Here is a 17,721-nt window from a genome sequence, read left to right as displayed (position 1 = left end):
TTTTGTACCCCGCCATCCCAAGGTTGCAAAATCAGCTACTTACATTGAGGGAACTACTAGGTGCACGTCTACTACGCTATTGGAATTACAGAGTACGGGCGCAATACTTACGTAAAGTCAAAGTCAAAAGTCATTTATTCATATAGGTAACATAATGTACACGTATGAACGTCAAAAAACAAATATACATTAATTGCTTCTAATTTTACATTTACTGCGAGTTCTCAAATCAAGGGCATATTACGGGAGAGAAGAACTGGCAATAATCTGTACAAAGAACTACTCAATGAAGAGCTAAAAGTCCACTCAACCGAATATAAGAACAAATATGTTTGTATCTGCCAATCAAAGCTGTTCGACACAACGGTGTTAATGTTAACGTAAAATTGTAAAAACCGTTAGATTGTAATCTATCGGTTATCGGTATTCGGTCGATTGTACTACACTAACTTAGTTATCATTCAAACTTCTTTGGTCAATTACAGATTAATTTTACTTCCCAACAATTTCATATAACTACCGAATAATAATACGTTAAATTGCAAGCAGTATGTTGAGTTGACAATCTTTCGACAGTTTACAATCTCGCGAGATAGATTACAATCTAACGGTTATTACAATTTTACGGTGACATTAATAAGGCAATTGCCCTGTACAAGATTAAGCCTAATTCAAACACGACGGAATAAATTTCGTAATATGACCTACAAAAGACCCACGATCTAAGGCCACACGTCCTACAGTTGTCGTGTTAATGAGATAAGGCTTTTTGTTCACATAAAGATTAAACAGGCTTTTTTATATATTTGGAAATGGAAATATGAGGAAGGTACCGTCTTAGTACAGTAGATGACGAAAACAATGAGGGAAATGACTTGGAAATTTATTTTCCTACTGTAAAATGCATTTTTTTAATGAAAGGTTTCTTGTACGTATAGAAAAGAAGAAGAAAGAAAATTCTAATTCTTGAAACCCTTAAAAACTGAATTCTATCACTCCTTTACTGTGCAAGGAATCCTGCTTTGGAACTCTTTATCTCTTGATATCAGACGAGCTCGGTCTTTTAATGGATTTAAAATTCTTCTTTTTGATCATTTATCTTTTGCCTCGTAATTGTGACTTATTAACCATTGGATTAGATTTAGTAATTTTGTTTATATTTTTTTTTTTTTTAATTGTTTTATTTGTTTTAGATTTTACTTTACTTTAGTTATAGTTAGTGTTACAAGTTATTTTATGTTCTTTTTTTTGTTAATTATTTATGCACTTATTGTTCCATACTAGGGTTGCCTGGAAGAAATCGTTTGTTAGCGATACGGCCGCCCGTTGCCTAATAACTTATATGTAACCTGCTTTTTATGTATTTTTTTTATAAGGTAACGAAGTGTAAATAAATACATAAAAAATAAAAGAAAGAAAAACTTTATTACATATATAAAAGAGTGTATAATTAAAAGATCTATATCTGTATCCATAGGTCAGAATATGATAAATGCAATTTCATTACTTTACATAAATAGCTTGTAACATATGCAGTAGAAAGTGCATTATATGATGTGGTGTTCTTTAATAACTAATCAATTCAGACTTCTGAATCTCCGAAAATTATCGGCCACATGCCCATTTACCCCATGTTCTATAGAATTAAAAAAATACTATAATTTTACGTTTAAACGATTTGTTATTTAGTATCTGTTTTTCCGCTAAAATTTTTCATTAGTAGGTCGGTGTAGTGCGATCATTATCCTGTTATTCGAGGTTTTTCTATATTTAAGAAAATAAGGAAAAGCCTTTTGCCTTTTGGTAAGCAATATCGTGTTCAAATGACGTGAATACATTTAAATTCATAGCACGAAAACGTGGTCAAAGTAGCAGAAGGTAGCGAGCTACAATAGCTGCTCGTTGCATTAACTATATGTACGAATTGTAAAATAAATGTTTTACCATGGAAATTCCTTCACGTAGCTCTTCCTTTATTGCGGAATCCTATAGGGTCTCTGCAGTAAGGCTATGGAATTCGCTTTCTCTCTCTACCCGCTTAGCTCCTTCTCTGTCTTTCTTTATATCTACTGTATAAGCATTACCTGTGACATCGTATTTCTAATAAAATTTTGAAATTATCATTAATGTGTCCTTACATTGCTTATATGTATTTGTTTTGTCACTTTCTTCATGTGGTTTTGCAGTTATTGCGTTCACCTTATTTAGTTTAATTTTTCCTTAAAAAGTGGCCTGTAAGAAATCGCCGGAAAGCGATATGGCTGACCGTAATTATTTAATCTAATTTGAAGTGTAATGAGTATTATATTGTGGTAAAAAAGGAAAAATTGGTACTAAGCAGGAATCGATTGCTAGTATTAAGACTATTCGTTGGAGCTACTACTTGTTTCATTGTATTATTTAGTACCGTAATACGAAATTAATAAATTTTGTTTTCTTAAGAGAATACTCTTCTCTGTTTAATCACTAGAAACTACAGACTATTAATGTTGTATATAATTTTTATAAGTGGCCCTAACAATTATAATTAACTCATTAATAATAAACAATGCGTCGTTTTTTAATACGTATGTATGTCAATCAAATTTTAAAAAAACATTCATAATAACTGTTCGGTTTGTGATTAAATTTGTATTTATATAAATTGTATAGCTATTATTAAGAATGAATCAGTGGCGCTACAACCTTTTTAGGTTCTGGACTCAGTTGTATGTATCTGTTTCATGATCATTTGTTAATCTAATAGGCATGCCGGTTTTCTCACGATTTTTTTTCCTTCACCGTTCGAGCGAATGTTAAATGCGCACATAGAAAGAAAGTCCATTAGTGCACAGCCAGGGACCGAACCTACGACCTCAGGTATGAGAGTCGCACGCTGAAGCCACTAGGCTAACACTGCTCATTTATATAACTAGCTAAAGAATATTAAATTATAGTATAATGTTATATCACCGCCCATCGTTATGATATAAGTACTGTGTTCTCATACAATTTAAATCGCTATCGGTTATGAATTAGAGAAATTCCTACAAAGGTGACAGACACGAGGGCAATTCGCTCAAACGAATCTGAATTGCTAATTAGAAAATGGTTGTGCGTTACCCATACAATGTATTGTAAATATCGAAGTAGAAATACGGGTTAAAAGGTCGAAAAGCATCTTTTATGTATTCATTGTTTACTAGCTGGCCTGGCGAACATCGTACAGCCTAACAGTCGATTCTTTATTTTTTTTAATACTTATTCTACTATTCGGGACACCGGTCTAGCTAGTAAGATAAAAAAAAGAAAGTTGATAATACAACAAATACATTATGTCAAAAAATAATAATTTACCTTCCCGGAACCCCTCCACTAACACTTGAACTTTATGATATGGTATTAAAGTTCAAATTGCCTTTAAATATTATTACGAATATTTTGTATGGGAATATAGAAAAGTGTTGTTTTTAGACTTTTTCACTCAATTTTTTTTAATTTTTCTCTCCACAACCATCCTCGTACTTCAAGGAATATTATAAAAAAAGAATCAGACAAATCGGTCAAGCCGATTTCATGTCATGACAACGGAAAACGGGTTTCATTTTTATATACATACTAGTGGACCCGACAGACGTTGTCCTGCATGATATTTCAAGCAATAAGTAAAGCAAAGTATGAAAGTACCGACTGCAGCGCCATCTGGCGGGCTGATTTGTGAATCTAAAGCATTCCCAGATCCCCTTGAACACACACAAAAAATTTCATCAAAATCGGTCCAGTCGTTTAAGAGAAGTTCAGTGACATACACACTCACAGAAGAATTATATATATAAAGATATAGATACTATTGTTAAAGGGGTTTTATATATAGAAAATCTCTTGAATTTTCACGCGGATTTTTTGTATACTAACATTTTAATTTGTAACATTTAACTGTCACTTGCTTAACATTCCTTTTAAATGAAGTAGGTAATAAAGCCGTGATTTAATGTGTAAATAAAGTGATAAAAAGTTCATTTAAATGTGTACCTGGAGTTAACTGCACACAGTTATGCATTGTGAAATGTATAGTTTATGTAAGTACTTCCATTTGCGATTTCACTTGAGGGCAACGCCTATGCTTACATTTCCACACGAAATATGCTTTTTAGCTATATTAAATCATTATGCAGATAATGCACGAACAATACGTAAAATTTATTATTAAACTAGCAGACCGGCCAAGCGTTGCTGTGGCTAAGGTTTTTGTTATATTACATAGTAGTAACCTATTCAAGGGAAACGTTACGAGAACACCAGTCATGGGGACCACCATGCTTTATGGTGGTAATGCCATTAAATTGTAGCTTATGTGAAGCGTTGGTACTTTCAACACAGCGCCATCTGTTAGAATTGTGACTATCAAATAATAAACAAATATTTTGCAATAAAATAATATTGCGGGTATAAATTGAGATGTAAGCTATCCTATCTTTTAAGTTGGATCAAACTACACACGGTGTGCAAATTTGATTGATTGGCCATTTCACGAAATGGACAACGAAAAAAGTACTGTAATTTGTTCATATTCGGCTTAATTGTACTTCTAGTAGGTATGTAGACATACATTTATTGAACATTCGAACGTGGATTTCAAAGTTTATTTCTGGTTTTGTTTATTAAAAAAAAACAGTATTATTTTGTATTTAAAAAGAACAGCAAATATTACACTTAAGTCGCCATATTGAATATTTAAAGATGTTTGTATTCTTTGCAAAACTATTTCCAAAGAATATATTTCAATAACGACCATTCTTTAGAAGACAATAACTTGACAAATGCGTGTCTACATTCATACCTAATAGGCAATTATTCCAAATATGACGAAATTATTGAACGGTTTTTGCTGTCCACTTCACCAGAAGTGCCCGATATTATTTATTTATTTGCTCATCAGTATTCCTATAGCTACTCACTTAACAATATTCAAACAATTATATACATAAGTATATAGGTACGTATTACTTACATATAAGCTGCTTTTTGTATGGAAAACTTTAACAGCGCGTTGTCCTATTTGGTATACGGAAACAAACATGTTGTATACTATAATCTTTTATATACGATTGTGCCTGTTTCTTTTATAATTATGTTACTATAATCGATCAGTGTTAGTCCAGCGGCTGCAATGTGTGACGCTCATCCCTGAGGTCGTAAGTTCAAACCCCGGCTAACCAATGTTACACACGTATCTCTAATGACAACTTGGCAAGGAAACTTCATACCGTAAGACATAAAGTGGCGATGGCGCATGTAAGGTACATAAGGCTGATTATGTGCCTTGATGACCTTCTTGGTTTTTAGAACAATAAAATATGATCATGAAACAGATACAGAAGTCTCTGTCGGCCCACACCGAAAACGCCACTTTTTTTATCTACATTATGAACATTATGAAGGAAGCAAAAAAATATAAACGATTTTTAAAACATATGGTGATTTTCACCAGTATAATACGCGAAATATAACTTATTTGAGTGTATGACCAACCAGGCTCCAAAAGATAAACCACTACTTATATGAAACTTGTTTTTGTTTTTACAACAAACTCCCAAGCGAAATTAGAGAATTATAATAAAATTCAAAGCTCGTTAAACGTAAATTAATCAATAAAACTTTTTATAAATTTGCCGAATACTAAAATGATACTAATCCTTGGAAATGATTTGCTCCAGTTCAAACAATTTGTATGACTCAAAACTTAGCGATTAAAAAGAGTGGCGGAAAGTTTCTTGCTAGTTCTTCTTGTCCGCTCTACGCCCTTGACTTGCGAACTGGTAGTAAATGTTAATTTACAATTAATTGTATTTATTTTTGACGTTCATAAGTGTACTTGTTTACATATATGAATAAAGATATTTTGAGTTTGAAAAGGCAAAAAACAACGGGCTGAAAGCTCGCGATTGCGTTGCCAGTCTTATAAAAAATCCATTTCCATTTTATTCTGAATTAGCATAAAGTTGCATAGTATTTATAACATGGATTCATATTTATAGCTGCCAATTTTGGCTCGCCGAAGATTAATTTTAACCAAGGCCGTCCTACTTTGGGATGCAATGTTTGGCTAATAAATTATATTGTATTACAACATAGTATCCGCCTTTATAGTTCAATTGTAAATTGAAGGTCCCGTGTTCAAGCACCAAGACTTTGTTATAGTATAGGTTTTAATTCAATGATATTTAGACCCCTACCCGTGTTGTTGGAGACGCTTTTCTGTCTACTAACATACAGTAGAGGGGGCCTCATAGCCTAGCGGTCTTATTAAGTGGCAGCAGCTAGGTGAGGGGTACCGGGTTCGATTCCCGGTTCGAGGGCAAGTTTTAATTTAAATTTGTTCTCGGCCTTTGGGAGGGTTGTGCGGTACCGGGCGCGTGCCTTAACCGTACATGGAAGACACGGTCGAATTTCTAAAGACAAGCACGAATTATAAAAAATCCTATACTTGATGCTGGCTAATGCACAAATCATGCCAGAGCCATAAAAAAAAAACATACAGTATTTGTTTTGACGGAAGGCGAACTAAAGCCTAAAAAGAATATGTTGAATAATATGTATTTCCAATCATAAGTATTAATATTCAGACTTCATTCACTATTATCTTCATTGATTATCTACGATGCAAATTATTCAATGTGTCGTTAAGGCTACGTGTATTTTATATATAGGTATATATGGCTACAATATACCTGCAAAAAAGATTTTATACCGAAATGGTTATTGTTGCGAGATTGTTGTCATATAACCGCAACCTTGCAGCTAGTTGTTTATTGCTTATATATAAGTTTCCTATATAAAAGAGCTAACCTATTCTTAAAAATATAGCAACTCACTAGCAATCTCTCTCTTATAATGAACGTCTATGTCTATGGGCAACGGTATTACTTAACATCAGATGAACCTCCAGCTCGTTTTCCCCTGTTATATAAGTTGTTCATCAGTATGTATACGCCTTTATAACCTCAATGCACACCTACAAAGCTGCCCACATAATGATTTCAACTAATTATACTCACAATGGTACGTTTATTAGCACATTGCTTCAACTGAACCTTCAAGTCATTAAGTATGGTAGAAATAAAGGTGTTAATTATGATCTTGCCAATATTGCCTATAACTCAAACCTTTACTAGGCCATGGTTAATTAGGAAGGTCGATAAGGTTGCTGACCAATGGATATCATATTTAGGCTCTTAGGGTGAGATTGAGAAACGAAACTTAGCGCGAACAATCAGTCCCGTGTGTAAAATCCAATATATTTTTGACTATGTTCATCTGGGATATTATAGGATTTTAGTTTTATTGCAAACAAACCATCAAACCTTTCCTCTTTCGGCAGTTTTTGCAATCACTTTCCTTTCTGAATGTTTCCCTTAGTTCACAGATAATGTACGAATTGTCTATTGGGTGAACATTTTTATTAATGAAAAATGAGAATTATATAATCAAAGTATTCTTCAAGATAGAATTGGCACTGTCCAACAATGTTATTTCTGTGTGTTAAGATGTGTAAGTGCGCGGTCTGAATTTCGCATCGATCATTGAGTTTTAAGGATACATTTCCTTTAATAATAATAATTAAGCCTCATTTATTCCTTGAAAAATTTACAAAAAGTTACAAAATATACACACACACATAAAATACATACATACATATATATCTATATATATATATATATTGTTTTTCCAAGGACCTCTTATTGAGTATAGGCCTCCTCCAATTGTCTCCAGCTCTCTCTGTTTTGAGCTTGGTAAAGGAAATGCATGAACTTTATGCATTTCCTTTACCAAGCTGCAAATGTTGGCAAACGTTCGGTCTACGCCAAATAAGTTCGCTTGATAGTAGTAGTTTATTAGTGTCAATGGATATTTATTTTCTAGACTGCGCAATTGGCTGATAGACACCAATTGTCTCAAGGATAGGTACGAAATTATTTACTTGACGATCCATTTGGGTTAGATCCCTTTTTTTAAAGTATAGGGCAAACGGGCAGGAGGTTAAGTGATACGCCCATGGACACCCTTAATGCAAGAGGGCTCCTGTGCCGGCTTTTTAAGAATTTGTACGCTGTTTTCTAGAAGGATCCTAAGTCGGCTTGGTACGGAAATACTTCAGGGTTCTACATAGTGGTGGTGCAAAAACTACTTAAATAACGATCAGTTGTGGAACGACGGACGTTGAGGTCCGATGTTGAATCTTATTTGTTTCAGCCCCTTTTAAGGAAAGGGGCTCTCCCCCTTTTCGCTTCTGACTTACTAGGAACAGGAACTTTTGTATCCTCCTAAGTTTCTTCAAAGTTACAGAGTTCAGGGATAGATTTGACTTGACAATATTGGAACTTTTATAAACTCATAAACTAGTCCAACAAGCTTATGTTTCTACAAAGATTATTATTGATTAAAAAAAGTAATGTTTTCCAATGAGATGTTTGACGTCAGGTTTACTGGAATTCTAAGTACTCTTAATTTGCTAAACCGGCTCCATAGACATCAGCCTTATAAATCAAATAATAGTCTCACATTACTTGTTTTGATTAGTCGTATTACCTTTTTGAGAATTGGTCAATATGTCATTACTAATGCCACGGCGCAACAGCAATTGTGCTACCTATATAGCGAATGCAATCCTACAATAAAGAATATTAATTAACTATTTGCATTTAGCCGTTGATTTTAACAAAACTTGATGTGCAAACATCAAAGCATAATCCACTTCCTAAATTAACAGTTACGTAACGGTCATTTAAAATCACGATGGCAACTTCCGTCGCCATTTAATAGGCACGTGTTCTGAATTTGAATTTATAACTTCCAGATGATCCAATGTGCGGTGAGCGTTGGTTATGACGTCGTAACGTAGCCGGGCTGTGATTGGAGGAAGTCTGCATGCAGAGCGTTGATTGGTCAATAATGTCCGGGTTGCAGACTCGGTCGGATGACCCGATAAATGGAGTCGATGTACGGGAGCAAGGAAGCGCTTTGAGGTCAGTATTCCTTGCCTTAGTGACATTGAAATTTAATAGCTTCTTTAATGTTCGTTGTTAAATTAAGTTATGGCAAAAATCTTTGTTTAAATGCATTTCAGTTAAGAAATACATCATATATCTAATTAAAAAATATTTTTAACATAGTAATATAAAAACATTTTTCACACATAATAATTAGCGTAAGTGCAAAAAAGAAAGTATTAATTTAATTGAACATTAAGGTCGTACGCAGAGTGGTTCAGTACAATACACTTGATTCAAATGAGATAATGGAATAAAAAAGATTTTTGCAATTTTGTGCTTTTCTCCATTGCAATAAGTTCGGGACTCGCGTGTTTTAGCATCATATTCGTGGATGTGCACCCGAGCGAAAAATTGTATGTTTCGTTATTTGTCGAGATATTATCTTTGTAGCTGTATGGACTTGTATTAAATTTACTAAAGGAGTAAAACTGGGGCCAAGTTTCTTTTAAGTTTTACAAAGTTAGCATAAACGTTAATGTTGGGTATTCCTAATGGCGCGTCTAAACGGGCCATGTTTTGCTGCAATTGATGGCTGCAACACTGTGGCCGGCAACATTGAAAACAATAGCAGCCACACTATGCAATATTGCAGTAATGTCCCGGCCATATAGCCAAACATGTTTTGTATAGCCACATATGGCCGATGTTGCCCCGATGGGTGGCCGGACGATCGCTAGGCTATCGAATTCAACTGCAATATTGCACAGCCAGTTCTCTTGTTGTTTCAGTCACTCTCTTTGTTATGGCATAGTGTATCCTTTTCTACGCGACATGACGTTTGCTTTGAGTGAAGTGTTTTGTGCTTTATTCTGTGTTTTGCGATCAGCTGTATTTGACGTTAGATTACTACGTAAAAATGACTGCTTTTGACATTCTAGTTCTTGAATAATTTATTATCAAGACTTATTTCTAGACTCAAATTGTCTACAGTTTCACGCCTATTTAAGTAAGGTCGAATCCACAATCTCGTCAGCTCGTCAGCCATTGTTGCCGGTTTGTGTGGCCCGTTTAGGAGTCTGCATCATGGGCCATACTATTGCAGACATATTGCAACACATTGCCCAGCCATAGATTGTTCGGCCATCAGCTGCATTTAAATATTTTTGTGAAGGCCGGGCAATTAGTGGCCAACAGTGCAGCCATCAATTGCAGCAAAACATGGCCCGTTTAGACGCGCCATAATAGTACGGGAGGTAGCAACGTTTGAAAAAAAAGAATTTTAGGTCAGCTGATTTTGTGATATGTCTTCCTTCTTGCACTTCCGGTTAGAGTCTGGGCAATCTGGCTGGCGGTAGTGGTTGCGTTCATTAGTGCGCATCCTATCTGTCCAGGTAAAAATCCTGGATTTTAAAAGCATTTTAAGAAGCGTAATTTTTAATTTTTCGTTTTTAAATACGTCTACCTGACATACTTTTTTTATTGCCAGACATTTTTCACGTTGCTAACTATGTGCCAGACGCGATTTTAAGTTTTATTTTTATAAAAATTTCAAAGCATTTTAGAATGTCTGTAATTTTAATATTATGTTATTTAAATATAAGAAAAACTGAAAATGAATTTGCCAGACATTAATTCGGTTGTTAAGTCTTGAATTAAAATGATAAAGTTTTGCAGTATGATGAAGCATTGCATTTTAAGAAGCGTAATTTTTGATTTTTCCTTTTTAAATACGTCTACCTGACATACTTTTTTTATTGCCAGACATTTTTCACGTTGCTAACTATGTGCCAGACGCGATTTTAAGTTTTATTTTTATGAAAATTTCAAAGCATTTTAGAATGTCTGTAATTTTAATATTATGTTATTTAAATATAAGGAAAACTGAAAATGAATTTGCCAGACATTAATTCGGTTGTTAAGTCCTTGAATTAAAATGATAAAGTATTGCAGTATGATGAAGCATTGCATTTTAAGAAGCGTAATTTTTGATTTTTCCTTTTTAAATACGTCTACCTGACATACTTTTTTTATTGCCAGACATTTTTCACGTTGCTAACTATGTGCCAGACGCGATTTTAAGTTTTATTTTTATAAAAATTTCAAAGCATTTTAGAATGTCTGTAATTTTAATATTATGTTATTTAAATATAAGAAAAACTGAAAATGAATTTGCCAGACATCAATTCGATTGTTAAGTCTTGAATTAAAATGATAAAGTATTGCAGTATAATGCTTGTAGTACGAGCATAAAAAGGAATATAAAATTAGATTAAAATTAATAATCAACACTTTATTTAAATTGTCCTAATTACTAAATGTAAGTTATGAATAATTAATGCAACGTGAAAAATGTCTGGCAATAAAAAAAGTATGTCAGGTAGACGTATTTAAAAAGGAAAAATCAAAAATTACGCTTCTTAAAATGCAATGCTTCATCATACTGCAATACTTTATCATTTTAATTCAAGACTTAACAATCGAATTAATGTCTGGCAAATTCATTTTCAGTTTTTCTTATATTTAAATAACATAATATTAAAATTACAGACATTCTAAAATGCTTTGAATTTTTTATAAAAATAAAACTTAAAATCGCGTCTGGCACATAGTTAGCAACGTGAAAAATGTCTGGCAATAAAAAAAGTATGTCAGGTAGACGTATTTAAAAAGGAAAAATCAAAAATTACGCTTCTTAAAATGCAATGCTTCATCATACTGCAAAACTTTATCATTTTAATTCAAGACTTAACAACCGAATTAATGTCTGGCAAATTCATTTTCAGTTTTCCTTATATTTAAATAACATAATATTAAAATTACAGACATTCTAAAATGCTTTGAAATTTTCATAAAAATAAAACTTAAAATCGCGTCTGGCACATAGTTAGCAACGTGAAAAATGTCTGGCAATAAAAAAAGTATGTCAGGTAGACGTATTTAAAGAGGAAAAATCAAAAATTACGCTTCTTAAAATGCAATGCTTCATTATACTGCAATACTTTATCATTTTAATTCAAGACTTAACAACCGAATTAATGTCTGGCAAATTCATTTTCAGTTTTCCTTATATTTAAATAACATAATATTAAAATTACAGACATTCTAAAATGCTTTGAAATTTTTATAAAAATAAAACTTAAAATCGCGTCTGGCACATAGTTAGCAACGTGAAAAATGTCTGGCAATAAAAAAAGTATGTCAGGTAGACGTATTTAAAAACGAAAAATTAAAAATTACGCTTCTTAAAATGCTTTTAAAATCCAGGATTATTACCTGGACAGATAGGATGCGCACTAATGAACGCAACCGCTACCGCCAGCCAGATTGCCCAGACTCTAACCGGAAGTGCAAGAAGGAAGACATATCACAAAATCAGCTGACCTGAAATTCTTTCTCGAAAACGTTGCTACCTCCCGTACTATAAGGTAAACTTCCGACTGAAATCCGAAATACTAGTTCGGGATGACTTGGACTTCAAAATAGATGTATACGTATATCAGGCACAGGACTGCTTGTCTATAAAGAGAGATTAATGTAAAAGGTGCAAATCCAATTATGGATTTTAGCGTCACTGAATGTTCTATGTCAATGACAGTAGGTTACTGTAGATTTCTTGATTATGCTATAACTATGTTGTGAGGGATACTTGCTGTGTCAAATTTCTTCACAAACCAACAATGGGCGGGGCAACCGCCGCATCGCATGTCGGGAAGCAGATCAGCCTCTGCTGTTACCGCATCCCGCCTAAGGCGATTGTTGGTGGCGCCTTGGGGTTTTAGTAGGTATGCACAATCGCGAGTCCCACATAACCCTTCCACACTAAGCAGTCGCGCGGTAGGTTATGCGCAATGCATTTTCCCAAGTATAAAAAAAAGGTTTCTTGATTAAATAATTATTCTTATAAACGTTATGGGACTTGTATGTTAGAAACAATGTAATACTTGTTCTAAGTTCTGAATAGTTTTTGGTTATTGTGATTATGTTAGTTGGCAACACTGCCTAATCCGCTGTGTTCATGGACGTTTGTTGTTTGTACCGGTGTTCAAGAAAATTAAAGTTTAAGTGCAAAATACCTGCACTTTACTCATTTCTAAATTGTAGATATTTGAGCAGTGTTGGCCTAGGCCCTAGAGGCTGCAGCGTTCGACTCTCATCCCTGAGGTCGTAGGTGCGATTCCCGGCTGTGCACCAATGGACTTTCTATCTATTTGTATTTAACATGCCATACCTTAGAGTCTAAGGGTCTAAGGCTTAGACCCAAAAAACGGCATGTGTCAGGCACAGGAGGCTGATGACCTACTTGTAGATTGGCTAATGATCATGAAACAGATACAGAAATCTGAGGCTCAGACCTAAAAGGATGTAGAGCCACTTGCTTTTTTATCTACATATTGTAGCAACAAATGAACAGTGTTGGCCTAGTGGCTTCAGTGTGTGACTCTTATTCCTGAGGTCGTAGGTTCGGTCCCCGGCTGTGCACCAATGGAATTTCTTTCTATGTGCGCTTTTAACATTCACTCGACCGGTGAAGGACAACATTGGTGGAAACCGGCTTGCCTTAGACTCAAAAAGTCGACGGCGTGTGTCAGGCACAGAAGGCTGATCACCTACTTGCCTATTAGATTGAAAAATCATCATGAAACAGATTCAAAAATCTGAGGCCCAGACTTAAAGTTTGTAGCGCCACTTGATTTTTTATCTACATAATGAAGCAATCGATGGCAAAAATTCGGGCTGAAAGCTCGCGAGTGTATTAAAAAAATACTTTTCCATATTATTCTGAATTTGCATATTATTATTTATTACAAGAGTTCAGGCCCAGACTTAATATGGTTGTAGCGCCACTGGTAACTTACTTGTAGATTTTAAGATGCAGGAAATAATCGCTTACACAAATTGGGGGTCTCATTGCAAAGTTCTTAAGAACATTTGATGGTATAGGAAATTATAATGTTCTTGAAGATGAAAAAGAACGATGTCACGCAATGCCGGAGGCCAAGTAGATGAGTTTTTTCTGTAATCATCAGTAATTGTATGATGATGGAGCAATAAGATCTTTATTCACATAGCTTATATACTTGTATCATTTCCATAGTTACAATGTTACATGGTAGGATGTTAGATATTCAAATTATAGCTAGTTTGTTAAAAACAATTAATCTTTAATCTATATATATAAAAGAAAGTCGTGTTTGTTACGACACTTATAACTCGAGAACGGCTGGACCGATGTTAGTTATATCTTTTTTAGTGGATTCTTCTCAACTCCGAATAGCAGAATAAGTACTAAAATATCGGATAAGTTATCAAATAACAATAAATGAGTAAATTAATTTTACGAATGCAAACAGCATGTGGTGCCATCCGTTGTCAAAACTACGCATCATTTTTACGTCGAATTCGTGTCAGTTCAAGAAATTCCGATCTTGAGGTGAATGAGGAGATGCATGGTTTGATCTTGATCGAAGTTACCTCATCAAAAAATGTTGTATATCAGAAAGTGCTTTGACATGCAGTAATGCAATATTGGCGCTCGAGAGAAGAGGCCTAATGTGTAAAACTGCCATTCTTCTTTCGCAATGGCACGCAATAAAACATTTCTATATTTGCAAAAAGAATTTGTATTAATGTTAACCTTAATGAAATCCTAAGTCTAACTAAAGTTAACACGATATTATTAGACTCTAAGGTGGAACAAAGTGCGCCGGGTCAGCTAGTAGTAAAATAAGTTAGTAATTATAAATTGCTTTATGATGTCAGAATTTTGTTAGGAATGTCAGAAACATGCATTGGACGGAGTTCTCTTTGACTGATCAAATAGTGTATGATCTAATTTATTGGTAATTTAGGAATCCGATTAATTACGAAATTACGAATCAGCTGACTTGTTTTTTATGTTCTTGTAAAACTACGATGCGTTTACTCACACTCACAAATGTAATTACTTATTAAACACGTGGCGTTCGTTGATTGAAATTTACCACTGTAACACATGTCATGTGTTATCTAGTAACTGTATTTGTTTTGAATATTTAAATGAATCTACCTTTTTATTGATTAATCAGCACATTAATACATTTTCTACAGTATTACAAACTATTGTAAAGTTTGACGGTGAACATAAAATTTACAAAATATAATAGAACAATTCCAAAATAGAGGAAGAAATTGATTACAAATTTTTGTATTTACTTAGTAATTATTTACTACTTAGGCGCTTAGCAACGCTTTTATTTCAAATAGATCAGCCAACTACTGAATATATCAAGCTCTGAATAAGTAGCGTTCATTGTTGTATTCGCGAAGGATTCGAATGAGAGGTGCCTGAACTCCTACTAGGAGAAATCCAACCTAGAAGGTTGGTTTTTACTATACGGAATTTGGAAGATTCTGTTGATTACCTTGGGAATTAATATGGGGAAATTTTTAATATCAACGATATTGTGGGATATCTTCTACCTACGTAAGCATCTTACCTTCCACTCACTTCTTCGCTGGTTCAACGACCCAAAAAGTGTTTTGGCCTCCGAAACGAGAATCTTCCAGATCTCCCCGTCCTGTGCTACCTTCCGTCAATCGCTAGAATTCAGCTGCAGGAGGTAGGTACCATATCTACGTATTTTTTTTTCAATAACAAGCCTATATTTACAGTTAAAATTAAAAAAAAGGCTTCTGTTCCACCATAACACACAAGCGCTGGCCGACCTCGTCGGTTTCGCGTCTCCTTCGATCAAGTTACTTCAACTGTTTTCCTTCTATATTAGTTTGAGTTTAATTATTTATTCAAGATTACTATGTAAACGTACCTATATAACGTCAACGGTTTTTATTGTAAGCAATTAAGTCGTAGTAACGTAATTCAAAGATCATGTTCGAGTAATATTTGTCTCACAAAAAGTAAACACGTCAATACATAATTTAATAACATGTATTCGAAGGTCTTTTAAGAAACCTTATGTGCACTATTTATTTATAGTCTATGTTGCAATACAGATTAAATTCTATTTTAAATTGAAGGTTATTAATATTTTCGTGTTGTTGTGATATTTTTATTCTTTTTTATATCGGAGGTGGAATCGTTTGCGCATGCTACTGTTAGCTACTCAGAGCTGTCCGTTCTATGCCCATTAAACCCACTCGGGCGTATTCAACACACCCGTATCTTAGAAGTTTTTGGGGCCGCTTTGGTGTTATTGCCCAAACTGTATCTATGCTTATTTATGCAATAAATATTGTTTTAGCCAAAGTCTTTATATTATAACACATTGAATGAGCGAAACAAGTCGCTCGACAGGGCCACTGCTATTGTTGTTACAACATTACCTATTTATTACGAATAACTAACTCAATGGTAGCGCTGACCACAAGTATACTGTGGGTTACGACTTCTTTAACGATTTTGTCGCCCTGGTATTTTATTAAAGTAAATTATTGAAGTGAAATTTCATAGCAAGCAAGGAGCAAGCAAGTGAGAAAGATCGAGAGAGAGAGTGAGATAGAGCGAACGTCGCAACACGCACAGTGCCATGGAGCTTGAGGTAGTAGAGAGCTATAGTGCGAAATATTGAGATAGAGAGTAAGAGAGATTGAGAAAAAATACACGCTATTGGTCGATGTATTCGTTTAGTAGTTACATATTAGAACTTTAGATGGCAATTCTGTTGCATGACGTCTTGTGCAGTAAACGCAGATTTTTTATTTATTTATATTATCATTGGAACGTATACAGTGTGAATATAGATATACAAATACATGGAGTGATCATATTCTGGTACATGATCATCTATTGGGGCTTTTACCTTAGTAATAATTATTAATTTACAAAGAAGTTTCACTTCTGACATGAGTACTTTGTACGCACGCACTTTTTTTATTATTATTACCAAGAACCAGGACAAATAAACAGACCACAAGCAAAATGTGCTATGGGTAACGACTTCTTCAAAGATTTTGTCGCCCTGGTACTATAGTATTTCCGTTGAATGTAATCCAAATTTTTATTATTATTACCAAGAACGAGGGCAAATAAACAGAACATCAAACGGACGAACGAATGATGGGCAATTAAGTAAAAATGATGCAACTGTAGGGCGATGACCGTAGACTAGATTCCTTAGATGTGGAATCGGAGGGTGGAATCAAAATAAGTAATGTACGAAAATGTACAAATATATTGTTAAGTGGATTTTTAACATGAATTATAACGGTTACATTATATATCTAACAATAATTATTCGAAGCCAACGCCCCGACGCAAGGTAACTTCAACTGTAAATTTACTATGCGGTTTAAAGAAATTTACTTGTTTTTTTTTTTATGTCTCTTGCACGATTTGTGAATTAGCCAGCGTCAAGTATAGGATTTTTTATAATTCGTGCTTGTCTTTAGAAATTCGACCATGTCCTCCATGTACGGTTTAGGCACTCGCCCGGTACCGCACAACCCTCCCAAAGGCCGAGAACAAATTTAAATTAAAAAAAACTTGCCCTCGAACCGGGAATGGCAAATGGCAGCTAGGCTATGAGGCCCCCATTTTACTAGTTTCGTTTTGAAATGTAATAGAGAGAAATTGTTTACAATATATGGCAATATTGTCTAGACTATTATATAATAGTTAGTCAGTTATGATAATTCTTAATTACGATATATATGGGTAGAATATGTGTTGGAAGATAAAAGTGTTACTGTCAAATAACAAACAAACTATTACTTTTTTCTCATGGCCAATATTTAGCCGACTTTAAAAAGT

General features: G+C 34.2%; 1 protein-coding gene across 1 annotated transcript in view; it reads left to right on the top strand.

Moving 5' to 3' along the window:
- The window catches only part of LOC125052166 (pleckstrin homology-like domain family B member 2), an 81,020-nt gene that overhangs the window by 14,942 nt on the left and 48,357 nt on the right, over positions 1-17,721 (top strand). Inside the window, exon 2 of the mRNA XM_047652791.1 lies at positions 8,837-9,005. Coding sequence (XP_047508747.1) covers positions 8,908-9,005 — 98 coding nt within the window. The 5' untranslated portion in view covers positions 8,837-8,907. The remainder of the gene's footprint in view (positions 1-8,836; positions 9,006-17,721) is intronic.

This window comes from Pieris napi, chromosome 9 (genome assembly GCF_905475465.1).
Source record: "Pieris napi chromosome 9, ilPieNapi1.2, whole genome shotgun sequence".
In the NCBI taxonomy this organism is placed as follows: domain Eukaryota; kingdom Metazoa; phylum Arthropoda; class Insecta; order Lepidoptera; family Pieridae; genus Pieris; species Pieris napi.
The sequence above is the reverse complement of the archived record's forward strand: the minus strand, read 5'-3'. Positions and strand labels throughout refer to the sequence as shown.